We start from the raw sequence: 17,645 nt of genomic DNA on the forward strand, positions 1-17,645 counted from the left end.
CACGCACCCCCCGAAGTCGCAGTGAGTGCTGGAGGAGGTGACGGCACTGTAAAGAGGTTTATGAGTCTGGATGAAAGGACCGGAGGGAGGGCCGAGGCAGCGTGGAGCCGCCGCCGCAGAGGTGTCTGGGGAGAGTGGCCGCCGGCCTCACGCCGCAGCGACGGTCACCCGGCCTCTTCCCCACCGCCAGGCCCCTGTCCAGCTGTGCTTGCTGCTGCTGCCGGGGGCCACCTCCTCTGACTGCAGTCCCAGGGCCTCCGATGATCAGGATTTGGGGTGCTGGTTAGAGTCTCCATCTTTTTCACTGTGATGGTTGGAGCGGTAGAAACCTTTTTGTCTGAGCTCACTGCTTTCGTATTGGGACACTTAAAAAAGCAACAAAGTCACCCCTGAGGACAAAGCTGTAAACATTGTTTCCAAGAAAACAGATTCTTGTTACGATTTTTTTTTTTTTTTGCTTTCTTTGTATTTTAATGTAACCGTTCTTACCATATAGAGAAATAGCTTCTAATTAAGGACCTTAAAACTGAAGCCGGACTCTCCCTACGGGGAGCGTGACCCAAGGCCCACACTCAGCAGTGACGTCAGACTCAGAAGGAGACTGCGCGACTCACGGCGGAACAGTTTACGGACTTGAATAACTGACTACTAATAAATGCACTGTTTTTCCTCGTAATAATCACTTGTGTTTGCTCGCTTTAGATCCTGTCTCTTACTGATAAACAGGAAAAGATGAAAAATAGATCTACGTAGTTATGAATTTCAGACGTACGTCTGTAAACCAACAGAAATTAATGGTACACCCACGGCACAAAAAAAAAAAAAAAAAAAAAAAAAAAAAAAAAACACAGTCCGATTGAAAGTAATCACGAGCTCTGTCCCCGGGCGTCGTTAGTGGTTGACGCAGAGGAGAGGGTTGAGGTCGCACGCCCTTCAGTCGAGAAGGGTAAAAATCGGAGCGAACTTCTCAGCCAAAGCAGTTCCTTCTCCAACACACGAACTTGTTTAAATTGAAGTCATTTGGCCTCCGCCGTGTAACTACAATGTGATAAAGTGTAACTTCTGACCGGAGTAGAGAAGATGGAATATTTTTAAACTCGATTTTAAAAAAGACATGTGATTCCTCTGTGATGTGTTTTAAACAGTAAAAAGACTTTGCTCTTAGGGGGAAAAATATAAAAATAAAAAAAATAAAACTATAGAGAAATCGTGTTTTCCAAAGGAATCAGGCTCGTTTTAAAAATGCATCAGGTGAGTATGACTGCGCACACTTTCCCTAACGTCATGGTAGGTATTTTGAAGATTGATTCATTTCATAATACAGAGTAGATTTAAATTGGCCCTGGAAAAAAAAAATGCATGGGTTTGAGTCTGCAAAGAGAACTTGCTGGGCCTGAAAAGTACGTAAATGGACACACTGTAGTACGCACAGGACAACAAGTGAGAGCATTCTGAATCAGAAAAAGCTCCCTACAACCTACATCGGCGCTTGCCCTCCCCAGAGACAAACCTGAACGCTGCTGCTGGCCCCGCGGGCCACAGTGCAGCAGGCTGGAGCGGCGGGACTGTGTGTGTGTGACCTGCCCCCTACGGTCAGCCATGCCCAGCAGGGCTGGGCACCCCCATTTTCAGCTGTGCAGCTCCACATCGCCCAAGAGCACGTAATCGCTGGCCCGTTTCGCGGAGCTCAGAGTGCCCACCGACTTCCCGCCACGCCTTCCACACGGGCCCCGAGCCCCCACAGACGCCCACGCTTACTCGCCAGGCTCTCCCGGGTCTAAGGACGCTCGCTGCTGGTAAAATCACACGCCGGAGACCGAGCCAGAAGACACGTCACACAGGGCACACAGACAGGAGACGAGAGAGCCATTATTCATTCCTACCACTCACACTCACACACACACACACACACACACACACACGCATGACCAAAGACCGGGGAAACCGAGAAAAATCACAATACCAACGTGCTCTCATCTTTTCAGGAAGTTCTGCGGAACTGACGGCTGAAACCCTTCCAAGGAACGTCACACCACGACCTGTCTCTGGCTGCCCTGTGCCACTGGGCCAGATCCAGCAGAAGGGGCCACCCCGGAAGTGTCGGAAGGGGATGGCCCTGGCTCCCGCCGCTCTCCCGGCAGGGGGACGGTCACTCGTGTTTTAAAAAAGGAGATAAATTTTCCAAGGACGAATGAACGAAAAGGAAAAGGTGCGCGCTTGCACCCAAACTCTCTCGACGGGCGGCGAAGCTGAGCTGCAAAGTTGGCTGTGCGACGGGCTCCTGAACGTTAAGCTGCATAGCGAATGCCCGTGGCAAAGACCAGCGTCGCCTTCACGACCAGCGATGCGCGGTACCAGATGCGGGACACAGAAGGCGCCCGAAAATGTCAGGCGGCAGCCGTCCCCATTGTGAACAGGTGCCTGGACAAACTCGTTTCAGGAATTAACAAAACGTACATACCTTCGTCTTCAGTGGCGTGACACCTGACTTTCAATACCAACTCGAAGGTTCTTTCTGGATTTTCCCTAAACGGAAAAGAGCTACGTTATATTTATATTTACGTCCTATGACACATAAATAAGCATCTCTATAAACGACGGCATTTTCTTAACTCTAAAAACTAATTTTGTTGCTGTCTCAATATAGGCCATGTAAATAAATGACCACGGTGTAGCAGAAATAAAGTTCTTTTTTTGTTCGTTTTTTGTTTTCCCAGATGAGCGACTTAAGAGAGCCGAGGCTTGGGACTTGAGATTTGGGGCAAAATATTCAACCTCTGAGCCTGATTTTTTTTCCCACCTCTAAAGTGCTGTTCTAACGCAAAGCACTGCACTTATCTTATTGAATGGAAATTGCAGGGCCAGTGTGCCCTAAGCATCTCTAGCTTTTCTGGCCTGCAGGGTTTGACAACAGGTTCTCAGGCTTTCTTCAAAGCTCCGGCAATTTAAGTGTAAACGATGGCGACCTGGTCCCACCTGCCCTGCTCCCGACCACCGCGAAACATTCGTAATGCTCCTTAAATGTGCTCTGCGTAACTTTTCTTGAGATGTGACCACTCTGCTACAGCATGTGTCAAGCAGCAAACTGTACACAGGCTCCGAGGCTAACACGAAAAGCCTTGCTTTACGTCAGTTACTGCAGGAAAGGCGACAGCCGCCTCGACGTTAGGTCATTTCACTCGGTGTGGCAAGGCCGCTCTGCTTCGCGCAGAAACGAGCGACTTCTTCACTAACGGCTCGTCCCCCCAAACTGTTCATTGCTTTAATTTCCAAAAGCGGATTAAAATCTATTGAGGCGCTTTTTTTTTTTTCTCTCTCAAAACATAGTTCCCTTTTCATCTCTTTCTGCCAGAAGATAAAAGATTGAAGTCTGACACCACAATGCCCACGTGACCGAAGTGTTAATATATTTCAGTTTTTCCTGGTAAGAACATCTCGGTGTCTCTGCGCGGTGGCTGTTTTTAACACACACTTCCTTCAAGGCAGCGATACCGGTTTGGGCTTCTAAATGAACATTCTTTACAAAAAAAAAAAAATGTTTTAATACAAGAATCTAGAAGCAGAGGAAGTGACAAGCAGTATAAGTTAATTAATTTGCAAGTGGACCTCTTTTCGGCCATTGCACAACTGCCTTGTTTCAATGGACTCTGGGGACCTTCCTGATAATCCAGCTAATGCCAAAAACTATACTTTCTCAAGTACCCCGCCCCCCCTCCCCCCACAGTGTCAAACGCTACAGGAAATCATCGTAAGTTACGGACTTCTCCTATTTTCCTAATATTTCCTAGTTTCTCTCTTCCGTGCAAAAATCAACTACTGATTCGGTTACAGTGAGTAATTTAAAGTGCGTTTCCCAGTCACAAACGGCACACACGCTGGTCATATTTTTAAAGTGGGGGGGGGTGAGAAATGGGGGTAAGAGAAGGAAGAAGGGTTTCTTCGCCAAGTGAGTTTCAGGAGAAAACTGAAAATACGATCCCTGCTCCGATTCAAGCCGCCTTTGACCCCCCTGAAGGTCCCGGGGGCCCCCCCGGCCCGCGCGGCTGGAGCCCGCGGAGGCTCCTGAAGATGCCACCCTGGGGGGCCCCGGCCGGCGAGCTCAGCCGCGGACCCGGCGGGCCGGGGAGCACGCCGCGGGGCGCAGGGGGCCCCCCGCCCCCGAAACCCGCAGGCGGCGGCTGAAGTCGCCCCGCCCCCGCCCCGCGCCCCGCGCCCCGCGGCCCCCCGCCCCGGCCGCAGCCGCCTCGGGGCGCCGGCGACACCGCGCCCCGCGCCCCGGCCGCGCGCGGCCCGAGGCCCTGCGGCCTAGCGCGCCGCTCACCGCGTCCTGCGGTCCATGCTGACATGTCGCGCGCCCCGCGCTGCGAGGGTCGCGCCGGGAAGCTGGCGGTCAGGGCGGCGGCGGCCCCATGTCGCGCGCGCCCGCGCCCGCGGCCTCTGTGACAGCAGCGGCCGCCCCCGGGCCCGCCCGCCGCCCGGCTCCTGCGCCGCCGCCGCCGCCGCCCAGGAAGTGGGCGGGGGACAGGGACGCCGGCCACCGCACCTGGCCCGCCCGCGGCGCCCGGCGCCCCGCGCGCCCCCGCAGGGGGGCCCCCGCGGCGCGGCCCCGGCGACGCCCCGCGACGCCCCGCGCGCCCCCGCCGGGGTGGGGGGCCGCGCCCCCGGCCAGCATCGGCTCGCGTCGCCCGCGCGCCCGCCGCGCCGGTCGTTCGGGGCGCTCGCGGCGCTTCGCGGCCGGGCCGGCGTCTGGCCCCCGCCCCTCCCCCCTCCGCCGTGGCCCCGGGGGGCGGGAGGGGCTTTGGCGCGACATCGCAGCCGCCGCCTCCGGATTCGGGACTGTCCGCCCGCGGGCACCGGCCGGAGGGGCCCGTCAAGTGGCCGGGCGGATGGCGGGGGTCCTCCACCTGCACACGTGGGCACAGGCCTCCTACACACGGACACGTAGCACAGGCAAGCGCCGAGGCCCGGACACAGTCCCCAAGGGGCAGGTCCCATGCAACGGCCTCCTGGGGAGCTCAGGGAGGGCGCGGGGTCTGCTGGGAGCAGCCAGCACCTGCCAGGCGGGCGCGAGGCACTGTGCGCAGGGTGGGCGCATCGCCTCAGGACTTGGCGCAACTCCGCGTGACACTCACTTTCATCAGCACCTTACAGGAGAAGCGGCCAGCCAGCTCAGGGGGCAAGGGCCGGGCTGGCTTTGGGAGGAGGCCCCCTGGGGCTGGTTATATCCTGCGGCCTGATGCGGCCTCCGCCTGTTGGGCCGCGCGGCCTCTAGGATGGCCCGACATGGAGGAAGGGCGCCAGGTGGACCCAACCAGCGGCGCCCGGGGCTGGGCAGCGGCCCACTCAGCTCCTGGAGGCGGCTCCTCCCACGGGGCTCAGCCGCCCCTGACCGTGGCCGCAGCGTTTTTCACCCAAACAGGGGTTGCTTCGGTTGCGATTGGTGCAGAAGGTAAGAGGATGACAGGAAACCAAATGGGTAGGAACAGAGGTGAGTCATGACGCATCGCGGTCAGACGAGCAGACTTAGGGATTAAATAGAGAATGCAGCATGGAGAGCCTAAAGTTAAACTCAAAATTACACCCATCTTCAGCACTCTTGCCAAAGGCGGGTGCGACTTGCTGGGCACAAGGAGATGTGTCGCGTGGCCACAGACTTACATCAAAAACGGAGAAACGAAAAAATAAATAAATAAACGTCTCGGCATAACACGCTGTCATCGCTGGACTTGGGGGGAGGCACTGAACTTCAGTTTCTCGGTTCCTGCATTTGTCAACTGGGAATTGTCGCTCGTTTATCACATGAACGACGTGATGTTCGAGTTGAAAAGTGCGACGAATTCGTGTGACCTTTTGAGAACTTGTTCTGTGGATTTCACTTTCGCAATTAGGCTAACTAGACCACATGCATTTTTTTTTCTCCCAAATAAAACCTTTTTCTACCTAAGAAGTTGCCGTATTGCAAAGCCTTGGGAAAAAAAAAAAAAAATTCTGTGAACTAGAAAACCACTTCTGCTCCAGATGTTACTAAATGTCTCTAACTTCTCCTTTCGTTATAATTAATTCTTCTCCAAAGAAGGGAACCCTACCTGGCATGCCTACATCAGGAGTTTTTAATTTGTGCTTGAGAAAACGTTAATACATAGTTTCCCCCATCCATTTGTTGGGATTTAAGTGACAGTCATACACCTTCATAATATAAAATTGTTCTGTTTTTTTTTTTTCAATTTAAGTATACGAAGGGAAAATACATATGCACACACCAAGCGAATCTTTTAAAAATAGCTTTCAAGGTGACCATGATCAAGAGATTCATTTATTTATTCTGATATGACTAAGTAAAAGGACTACAAATACATGTGAACACAATTTGCGTGATTTGGTAAAAACTACTGAAAAAAGAGAATTGTGTATACTCTCGTCCTTTGCAATATGTTTATTTAATCCAGTGGCGTAATTTTAGCAATATTCATTTCGTGTAAAACCTTCAACAGGACTGAGAAGTCAACGAAGGGCCAACCTTGGCATTGGCTCTTCCTAAGATCGTATTTCGGCAACAATGTTTTCTACCTGACAATTGATAATAACATTTCTCAGGACCACTGAAGTTAAAGAACATGGTCTATATTATCATCCAAATCTATAAACTATTAATATTTTTAAATGCGAGCTTTTTTTTTCAAAATGCGTTGGCGTGTGTTTGTAAAGATGATGCAGCTAAAGAGTGAGGTGTTCTAACAATGGATCCTGGATCAAGTGTTACCATCGACTATAGTATCTCATAAAATGGACTAATAACAACTTTTTATCCACCTAATAATCGTCTGCCTTCCTCAGGCCATGCACGAACAACCCCTGACTAGCATATCCTCATACATTATGGTGTGGGAAATCCAGAGTCAGGGCCCCTGGAGAGACCACTGTCCTGCTGCCCACTGCCCCGCGATGACCCTAAAGGCCACCCCTGGCCCCCCAGCCCCATCCACGTGCAGGTACACCGCATACAGAAAGGAAGAGTCTCTGATACCCAGCGGTACCTACCCTAACGGCTCCTCCCCCTGTAGGCTGTAGAAAGAGAAATGATATTGTAAACTCTAGAACAGTGTTTTTGGAATAAACACCATTAGCAACGCCTCAAGTTCGATACAACTTAATTAGACTCGCATGGGCTGGGAGCTTCACGAATTTGGATCAAGATTTTGAGGTCCAAACAAACAACTTCGGAACGAGGGTTTAGGTTCACCCTCCTGTGAGCTGCAGCCGGCACAGCTGAGCGAGGCGTTTCCCAGAATGCAACTTCACACGGCTGCCTACGACTGTTCCTAGGTGAAATTTATTAATAGCACCTCCACCTTCACTCACTGTGGAAGAAAAATTCTTTAGTCGAAGCATTTGACAAGTCGAGGTCTTGGAAATCCCCAGAGAAACATCTTGAAAATGTTTCCGCAGGATTCGCCTTCCAATACCACCTGAGAGGGTGCTGCTTAGAGCGTCCTCCACGTTTGTTACGCCTTTTATGTTTACCGACAATATCTTGAACTTGAACCTAAAGGTGAAATCTCCTCCACGATGACATATGGAGAACTTTTAGAATGGAGAGAAGGCAGAGGAGGAGACGTGGGAGCCCAACCTTTCCGGAAAGTAGGCTTCCCTGAGTTGCTTCCACTGTAAACTTAGCCTTCTGTGTGAGCTTGAAGGCCAACTCCAACAAAAAAGTCGTCTTTCAGTTCGAAGACAAAAGGGCCGAGATCATTCTTATCACCTTTATTACCAAATCCGAATCTATCCAAATATTTATACGATTCAAGTGGGAAATGATATTTGTTTCTTTTGCTGCTAAGCGTTTAATGGAAAAGAGAATGAAGTTCTCGGAGACAATGTAGCAAATGTATCCTCTGCCCCTCCCCCACTTTTCACGTGATTTACCCAGAATTATCAAATCAAATGCTCTTTACCTCCTGCTGATTCACCTGCAAGGCATCAGGCAACTTACAACAGTCCCCGGAGTTCAAAAAAAAAAAAAAAAATTGAAGCCGAGTATCACGAACATACCATGATCAGAGAAGTCAGATTTTCTTTTCCGACTCTTTGCGGGGCCTCTCCGGGGCCATGAGAAATGGGGCGGCGTTGGTGGGACCCCCGTGGCACGGCCTGGGAAGGACCCTGTCCCCACGATGTGAATGCCGTGGTGAGTGGCACCTCGTCCACACCCAGTCGGCGCTCCTGGAGAATGAGTCGCCCATCCCATAGCAACGACATGAGGACTGACTGGAAGGAAACACGAGAGCATCTAACGCGGCAGTCATTGTCACGCTGAGTCGGTGACCCCTCTCAGCACCCCGACTCTGGATGCGCACTGAGAAAGTATCAAAACGGATTCCCAGACGCCAAGTCTCAAATACAGGAAAATCACTAGAGAGAGCATCGCACGCGCCGATCGCCGACTGATGAGAGAGAGAGAGAGAGAGAGAGAGAGAGAGAGAGAGAGAGGCGCGCTCCGGACCAGCAACCTGGACTCCGTGCACCCCGGGCCACGAGGTGTACTGCGCGGCAGAGGCTCCTGGGGACGGTGGGCGCCGGTCCGGAAGCCCAGAACACGTGGCCCGCTCCTCTTTCCTAGCCCCTGCCAACACCGGGAAGCAGAGGTAAGTACGGCCGGCCCCCTCGGGACGTCAGAAGTCAGGACGGCTCGTGGTGTCACACGGCCGGGGGGCGGCCGGTCACGGCCCCCTCTGGGGAGCGGGGAGCAGGACGGCAGCCCCGGGAGACGGAGCAGGGTCTTGGTCTGGCGGGCGCCGGCTCCCCGGGCGGGGGGGACTCCGTCTCCTTCTCAGCGGTCCCTCCTGGCCTCCGAGCCCGCGGGTCGGGGAGGCTGTGCTCGGCCGGGACGGCGAGGGGGCCGCGGGCTCCGTGGCCCCGGCGACCGGCTGCACGGCCACGTCCTGGGCCCTCCGGCCACGTGCCTCTGGGTCGGACTCTGGGTCAGGCGCACGTGCACTTTGTTCCCACTGTCACCGCCCAAGAAAGCAGCCGAACAGGCTCCGCGCGTGGCAGGCGGACACAGGCCGCTCGTCGCCCTCCGCGACCTCTGCCCCGGACGCGCTGTGCTTCCCCTGTAAATAAGCAGGCGCGGATCCTTAAGCGAGGCCAGTGTGCACTCGCGAGGGGGGCCCAGCGCCAGGACCAGAGGAAGGTTCCAGGCGAGCGGCCCCCTGCGGAGCTGGGACCGGCTTGCGTCACAGGAAAGGAGGAAGGCCTCACGTGTGAGTCACCTGTCACTTCACGCACGGACTTCCCGGGCGTACCAGAAAGACAGGCCTCGCCACCCCAGCAGGCGTCCTTTTCATAGCCGTGACCTCCCAAGGGCCTTTGATCCGTTTTTATTAGCTAGGCCTCTCAGTAGTCCCACGAGGTATGAGGAGGAGGCAGAGCAGGTGCCTTACCTGGCGAGGCAGGAAGCTAACTCTCCAGAGACATTTGATCCGGGAATGCCTGTGTGGAGGAATGCACTTTCTCCCCTGGCCCGAGGCGCCAGGAAGTAGCCGTCAGCCTGCTCCCTGTGGCTGAGCCTGGCTCAGAGCGCTTCCTTTACAGAGCACAGCATGGCTCCTCTCCCTGTCTCTCTCTCTCTCTTTCTCTCTCTCTCTATCTCTCTCTCTCTCTCTCTCTCTCTCTCATGCTCGACAAATGTGAGCAAGACTCCAGTGGTCCTCTATTTCAACTCAAAAAGATTGATCATATGGCATCTTTCTCCCTGTGTATTTAAATATCCAAATTACAATGGTATTAAATATTTTCATAGCGATACCTTTCTAAGCCTTTTGTACAAATCGTAGCGTAAACGAATAGCATTTACATGACAAGCAAAAAGACTTTGTTATATAAAACTAAAAGCGATGGAAAGACTTGATATCATTTCCTCATTTTACAGATAATGAAAGCTAAATTTGAAAGAAACTTTAAGTCCATAGTCAAACTGCATCTTCAGTGAAAATCTTGGTCTAGAAACTGGATTTTCTGATTCTCAAAGATGAAAAGGCAAAACTAAAGCGTAATTCTCCACGGATATTCACAAATATTGAAAATAGACCTTCTATTATGCTTCTTAGTTATTTAATATTGACTTTATTATATATATGAAACGGTGTGAATCTCCATCGAATATTTTATTTTAACCCATTACAGTGAAATTACACATTGGGAAAAATGATTACGTGGAAGGGAGTTTTTCTTACATAAGGTCGGCGGACAGGAGACACGGGACGGCCCTGGACTCCGGCTGAGGTGGGACCCGTAAGAAGCTGCCGGATTTCAAGCACATGTGGGTGTTCGCCTTTCCACCTTTTGGGGACGGACAGACGGAAGGACAAATGCGAGGCTGCGGAAGGGGCCGCCAGTCTGCTTCAGGCGGTACGAGGGGCGCCGAGGTGCCCGCCAGACACCCAGGGGACAGTGGTGGCTCCCGGGACCAGCCCGCCCCACCCCCCACCCCGCCCGCGAAGCCCAGTGGCCAGCATCGGAGCGCCCGGGCCGCCGGCGACGCTCGGGAACACGCTTTCCAGCCCCCTGCCAAGACGGACGACTGGCATGCGGGGCCCAGCGGCTGCTCGAACTTCTCAGCCTCGGGGGCCCAGCTTCGTGCCCCTCCTGGGCTCTCCGTAATGACCCGTCGCCCCAGGACACCCGTGCGAAGGCGAGCGTAGGGCCCTGCCATGCTGCTGAAAGGGACCAAAAAGTCCCAGACACGCAGCCGGGGAAGCAGGCGGGCACCCCCGCGCCCCAGGGGCCCTGGCGGCTCACGCGTCCTCGTCCCTGTTGAGACAAGCGACAGGTCCCACTTCTAAGCAAATGTGATGAGGTAGGAGCAGCGATACGTCCGCTCTTCCAACCTAAACTCTCTTCCTCCCGCACGAGAGCGGGTCTGCAGGGGGAGCCGATGGGGACCCCGTAAGCCGACAGGAGACCCCCGCTCGTCCCCATGCAGTGCCTACCGGGCTCCGGCTTTCCCGGCCCCCGTGTGAGTGTGAGGCCGGCCCTTCCCCTTTCCATCCCGCGGCTCCCCCACGCCCGTGTGACTCACCCAGGGGTGACCGGCGCCCGCTCCTCTCGCCCACCACTTCCTCCCCGTCTCGGCTGACGCTTCCCCACAGCGAATCGCCCCGCAGCCCCGGCCAGTGGGGACGAAACTCCACGAGGTCCGCGTGCATGTCACCGGGAGAGACGCTCACACTTCTCGGGCTGCCATTTAACTGAGGAACAAGAGACGTTGTCTAAACAGAGAAGAAGGAACAAAACACGTATGGCCACTCTCTCCTAAAGCCCCACGGAAGTGACTGCAAGGAGGCAGAGCGGTGCACATGCACACGTGCACACATGCACACACGTGCACACGCGCACACACATGCACACACAAGGCACACACATGTACACACGTGCACACACAAACGTACGCATGCACGCACATGCACGCAGGCACACACATGCACAGACACATGCACACGCGTGCACACATGCATGCACATGCAGACACACACATGCATGCACGCACGCACATGCACACCACTGGGACAATACACGCCAGCACGCGGAAGGACTTCCTGGACGCAGAGGAGGGCGCTGACCAGCCGTCCAGAGAAAGCTGCCGTCTAAGTCCAGAAAACGCCAATCGATTCCCGGGGCACGAGTGCAGGCCGCGGGGCGCGGGGTCATGCGGGGGGCTGAGTGGCCGGTGGTGAGGCAGAGAGGCGACTCAGGACCGAGGACAGCTGAGGTCTGTCCCGGCGTCCCTCTGTCTGGTCTCGTGGGAAGGCAGCCCGGGGTTTGGTGCCCCGCAGGGCTCAGGAGCTGGAACGTGGCTTAGGCCAAGATGTCATCTGTGACCCGCCCCAGGCCCACCCATGTGACCGTGAGTCAGTCCCGGCCACTGTTCTCGGCTGCCTCGGGGGCTGCTGACTATCTGGGGTGGTGGAGGGGGGGCGGTCTTGGAGGGGCAGACGGACGGACAAGGGTGCGGGTCCCAGAGCTGGGACTTACAAGTTAGTTTAATCCAGTCGTCGGGCCCCGCGGCCTCCAGCGGGCGTATCCATTTCATAGCGCTCTGTCCCAGCCCAAGGCCATTCTATCCCACAGTGACGGCAGGGCACCGTGGCGCCGTCCCGAGCGGCTGGAGGACGGAGGGGCAGGGAGGTGACGTCCGCGTCAGCTTTGAGAAGCCCAGGCTTGGCCTGCGCCTTTTCAGGTGACGTGGCCGTCGAGATGGAGCACACGCCTCCCTGCTTCTGGCCACCCCCCCCATGCAGGAGAAGACAGGCCGCTTTGGCAATGGCCCCTCTCTCCTGCCCACGCCGGTGGCTCCATTCCGCGCTCTAAATCACCGACTTCGTGGGTTTAAGCAAACCTCCCTCCAACGTGCGTCCAATCCGGCCACATGCCGTAAGTCACATGCTGGCTTTTTTTCCACGGCCCGGGCTTTATTTTGAAGTTCTTTGGTCATTTTTTTTAAAAGCAGCAGATCTGCAGTGGAGACCTCGGCCGCATTTTCTGTATCGTGTGCCAGATTTTGAGCCTTGACTGTAGAATTCTTCTATCTCGGCTGCAGCTTCACGGACGTGCTGTCTCGTGTGCACTATGATATTGTCCTTCGGGCGCGTCTCGGGGACTTACGAGGTCCTCCCAAGGGCACCGAAGCAGTTCCGACTCGTTACGCGTGGTCTTGTGAAGCTGAGCGGTCTGCAGCGGCCACCGTCACCCTCGACATGGCGAGGGACTCCTAGTCTGCGGTCTTGCTCACAGTCTCTGCAGCTTTCCCCCAAGCCCGCTGTGCCCCAGGCCGGAAGCGGGGCTCGTATTCTGTTCCAACTCCGAGTCCCGGCTCCCTCCCCTCTCCTCTACCGACCACGGAAGTTCGGGCCGCTGACGGCAGCCCCGTGACAGCCCTGTCCTGTCACTACTGACGTGACTTTGGTCCACGTGACTTTACGTGTCTCAGCCTGACTCGGTATCTTCATCTATAAACCGAGAACAATGGTAGATCGTTACGAGGATTCTATGCAAAACATAAGCAAAATGCTCAGCTCATATTAAGTACAAAACATGGTAGTTTCCACTGCCACATTTTGTTGCATGGAATCAGTATCTCCTGGGGGGAGGGGTGGGCTCTGTGTACATTTCTTCCGTGACCTACAAAGGCCTGTTCTATACCGAGGCACATACGAACTGAGGGGGAAATGCCAAACGGAAGTGAAATAGATCCGCTTCCTAAAAACAGACGACCGACTTCTGCGCGAAGGCTGCGGCCGCCGGGCCGTGAGCTCTTGTCGACCACACGCCTAGTGCAGGACAGAGACACCGCGGCCACCCTCTGCCGCCAGCTGGCCGGGCGTCTCTGGGGACCCGCTCCTGCTTCTGCCAAGCTGGGATAAGGCGGCGAATGGTGCCCGCTTGATGGGCGCGTTGCGTTACATGTGCGTGCGCACACACACACACATGCACGCACACACACGCACGGTGTACACACACACTTACACACGTACACACACACACGCACTTACACACGCGTGCACACGCACACACACTTACACACACGCGCGCACACGCACGCACTTACACACACGCACACGCACACACTTACACACACGCACGGTGTACACACGCGTGTCAGTGTTTCTCGCTGTCTCCACCCTGCCGTCATTGTCAGAGACGGGTAGAGAGAGGCGCCCATCGTTACCACGACAGGGATTGCGACATGGACGGAGAAGAGAGTTTGGACTCGCTTAGGCCTGCGGTCGGAAGGCCTTCCTTCCGGCCAGCTAAGGTCTCCCAGTCTGACGTCACGACGATCTCCGCCACGGAGCCGGTATTACTATTGCCACTACGCTTGTGGCATTTCCCTCAATCTGTCATAAAATGGGTCAATTGTTTCATCTACCACCAAGAAAGAATTCCTGTCGACGATGAATGATCAGCCATCAAGATCAGATAGATTCCATTTTCAGATTAAGATGTGAAAAAAACATTTCTTCAAACAAGTGAGAAAACACCAGATTTGCTACGTGAGCGATCACAAAGCACCCGATCTCGCCCGGAGGCTCCCGGTTTGGGGGTGCAGAGCGTGTGGCGTGTGCGAGGGGCCCTGGTCAGGGAGTGTGAGCCGAACCCTCGACTCCAGGCCCCGCGTGAACGAGCACGTCACCTTCACCCCAGCGGCACCGTCGAAGCCCCGGGGGACTCAAGACCTCGCCAAGTTTCCTCTTTCCTCCCCAAATCTCTCTCCATAAGAATTCCAGCGAAACCCAATGAAGCTGAACTATCTATGAAACATTTTATTATCGCCTCTTCTCAGACCTCTCCCCTGTAAAGTCAAAACTTGCCCAAACACAAACTTCGCAGACGTTTTCTTAGTCTTTGAGGGTTCCCCCCCCCCCCCCCACCGACTACAGCTGCACGCGATTTTCATTCCATTTCCTCCGAGTGACCATGAGAAACGTCTCTCCTTTGTCCTTTTCTGGTTCCAGGACCCAAGAGAGTAAATCGAGTCTCTGGGCCATTGCCAGATGTGTGATAGGTCTCCAAGGAAAACACGGGGCAATCTCTTCTGTTTGGAAAGACTAAATTCAGAGGCTCCTGCCCTGACAGGTTACTCGTAAAACCAGCCCCTCCCCTCTCCCCAGCCTCTCTTCTGATTAGCTTTCCTTTGAAGGCTGACTCGGATGAGTTAGTGTATCTCTTCTAATTCAGAACCCCTGGACGTGGGGGGTGTGACAATTTACACACAGAACTAAAAACTTTGTAACTCCAGCTCCTAAATCATGGTTATCGCTGAGTTTAGTCTAGTACCACTGGTCTCATCAGACACATATTTCTCCCTGTCATAAGGGATTTGGGGCCAGCTTATTTCAAAGTCTTAGAACACAACTGTTTCCTTTTTCCTTCCTACACATTCTTCACTCAGGGGTTAATCTAAATGGCTTTTCAAAACATTGTATCTCGTTTTATCACCAGGCCAGGCAATGCTACGGTGTTCCTGCTCCTGCCCCATCCTGCCACCGTAGGGAGGAGGGCCGAGCCTCGGAGGTGGGGAAAGGGCTCCCTGCACAGGACGTGGGTGGCGGACAGGAAGAGCTCATTTCTCTTCCTATTTGTACTTCTGCATCTCCCCTGCCAGGCTCACGGCTGCTACATGCAGGGGGGTGCGGCTCCCCAGCTCAGTACTGGAAGAGGTCTCCCCACGCACGCAAGACTCCTCTTAGTGCCATTTTGGGGTGAAAGAAGGCGAGCAAGACCCTGTGTCACCCCCAAACGATTTTTTCTCCCCTTAAGTAGTTCTAGAGCTTAATTTTCTACATGTAAAGATGCAGTCGCCTGAAATTGAAATGAAGAAGGTTTCTTGAAAGAAAGATGTTCTGTATATGGAGATCTTTAACCCGTGATGAATGTATTTTTGAGGGTGGTGTGAATTAAGCTTTTAAAGAGTTCCCCCCTTTACTGAATAGCCCAGCACTTCCTAAGAATTTTCCTGTGACCACTTAATGTGACATTGGATAGTGTGCTATTGGATAATAGATTTTGAATATTGGAAGAATATTTTCTCACTCTGGTGGCTGGCTATTCATGGAATAAGGATGGCGGACACGATACATTTCACGATTAATCCTCATTACCAACCTTTGCCCTGACTTTCTTGTGTCAAGACCATCAACAAGACAATAAATCGAGCCCTGATTTGTAGAAGCGTCCCATCTTTGTGGGGTGAACACTCCCACCACGGCTGATTTCAAGCCACCAGTGGGTACCACTTGGGCAGGGAGGGGAGGAGATAAGCAGTGTCTTGCTACCATGTACTATTTATTTTCTCCATAGAGATAAAACAGATATAAATAACCTCGTGAGCATCTTTTGTTTGATTGGCAAGGCTGCTCCTCCCCTTGGGGGGGGCCCCCCCCCCCCTGTGCTCATGCGCGCATGCGTATAAACCGATTTGCATTAAACATCTCCAAGTAGAAATGACCTGTACCCCAACTTCTACTCTCTTGAGATTCAAAGTCTGCAAGAGCTGGGGGCCGGAAGGGGGGCGGGGTCAGGGGGAATAGGTGGGTTCCTCACATCGCCCAGTGGTAGGGCAGGGTATTAAGCCCTTAAAATAAATTTATTCGGAGGGAACAATGAAAGGGTTTAGATAAACCAGTTCCAGACAGAGTTCAAATCTCGGGGAGGCCGAAAGGCCTAGCATTTGCTGGGTTAATCCCAGGAAGGAGATGGATGCTCAGAAAGGAGTCTGCAGAGGGGGCTGCCCTGGCCTCCGCCGAGTGCTGACCGTTACGTCATGGGAGGAAACAACGTGAAGCCTGACAAGGACCAGCAGGAAGGAGGATATTCCCTGGAGAGCTGCAGCCTGGGGAATATTTCATATTCCACTCAGAGTGGGAAGATCCCCAGAACCAATAGGCATTAAGTAAAGTCCTCAGAAGGCTATTAACTCAGTAGTGGAATTGAATAAGCCTCGGGGAGAAGGCTGCTCCAAACCTGCCCTCCCAAAGCTGAACAAGAGGATTCAAGAGATTCAAACTGATTCCAAGAAACTTAGCATTCCGGAACGAAACTCGACAACGTTTAAGAAAATACAGCAAAACACAACATCGACTGCATAAAATTTACAATGTTTGGCATCCAATCAAAAATTGCATACATCGGAAGAAACAGGGAAGTGTAATCCCTAAGCAGGAGAAAAATCCATCACTGGAAACAGACCCCGCATGACAAAGCATGATCAGAGAAGCCGTTACTTAAAAAGCTGCTATAAATAGATTCCATATGTCCAGGAGGGTAGAGAAAAATCATCTGAATGAGAAGGAAATTCGACAATTAGAAAAGACTAAAATTGAAATTCTAGAGATAAAAAAAAGACAGTATGTGAAATGATAGCTATGCCGAATGGGAGTAACTGCATGAGGAAAGATGGCTGAAGGTGGGAATATATCAATGGACACATCGAAATGAAACACAGAAATACAAAAGGCTGGGAACAGTGAACAGAGTGGTAATGACCCGTGAGTGGACAAGAAACTCCCAAGCATGTGAATGTCTAAGAAGGAGGGGGGAGGGGACCAGGGGGAAACAGTGTAAAAAAAAAAAATAGTGGCAGCCATTGTCCCAAATGTGATGAAAATACAAATCTATGGATCCAGAAAGCTCAACGAACTCAAACAAAAAAAAAAAAAACGAAAAAAATCACGCCGAGACTTCATCAGCAAACTGCTGAAAGCTAGTGATAAAGAAACAGTCGGTCCTAGCAGTGGCCAGACAGAAAGGAAGAAAATCACATGACAGAGACTGAAGATAGAGAAAACGGTCGTGAGATGTCACCCCGCGCCCATTTGAGTGGCAAAAGATGAAGCTGTAAAAGAAATTGTTTTCGGTCATTGTATCGTTGCTGCTGGTATTGGTACTGCATTGCGATGCTTCTATCATAGGTTATGGATAAAACAAACGGGCAAGTATGTGATAGTCTAACTCTGTCCTCTGGGATGACTTTGGTAACTGAGACTTCGAGCATGGCGTAGGAGATAGATATATATATAAAACACAAGAGAAACAGATATGATAACCCTGATATTGAACTTAAAATATAAACACGAACTTATGATATACTG

At 53.1% G+C, this 17,645-nt stretch overlaps 1 protein-coding gene across 2 annotated transcripts in view; it reads right to left on the minus strand.

The window, feature by feature from the left end:
- DENND1B (DENN domain containing 1B) overlaps positions 1–4,478 on the minus strand; it is a 124,070-nt gene extending 119,592 nt beyond the window's left edge. For both annotated transcript variants that reach the window (XM_036235481.1, XM_036235482.1), the window contains exons 1-2: positions 4,322–4,478; positions 2,462–2,526 (exon numbers count right to left, since the gene is read on the minus strand). In XM_036235481.1, the coding sequence (XP_036091374.1) occupies positions 2,462–2,526; positions 4,322–4,338 (82 nt within the window). In that variant the 5' untranslated portion in view covers positions 4,339–4,478. The remainder of the gene's footprint in view (positions 1–2,461; positions 2,527–4,321) is intronic.
- Positions 4,479–17,645: the final 13,167 nt, after the last annotated feature.

The sequence above is a fragment of the Rousettus aegyptiacus genome, unplaced genomic scaffold, assembly GCF_014176215.1.
Source record: "Rousettus aegyptiacus isolate mRouAeg1 unplaced genomic scaffold, mRouAeg1.p scaffold_m13_p_18, whole genome shotgun sequence".
NCBI classification, from domain to species: domain Eukaryota; kingdom Metazoa; phylum Chordata; class Mammalia; order Chiroptera; family Pteropodidae; genus Rousettus; species Rousettus aegyptiacus.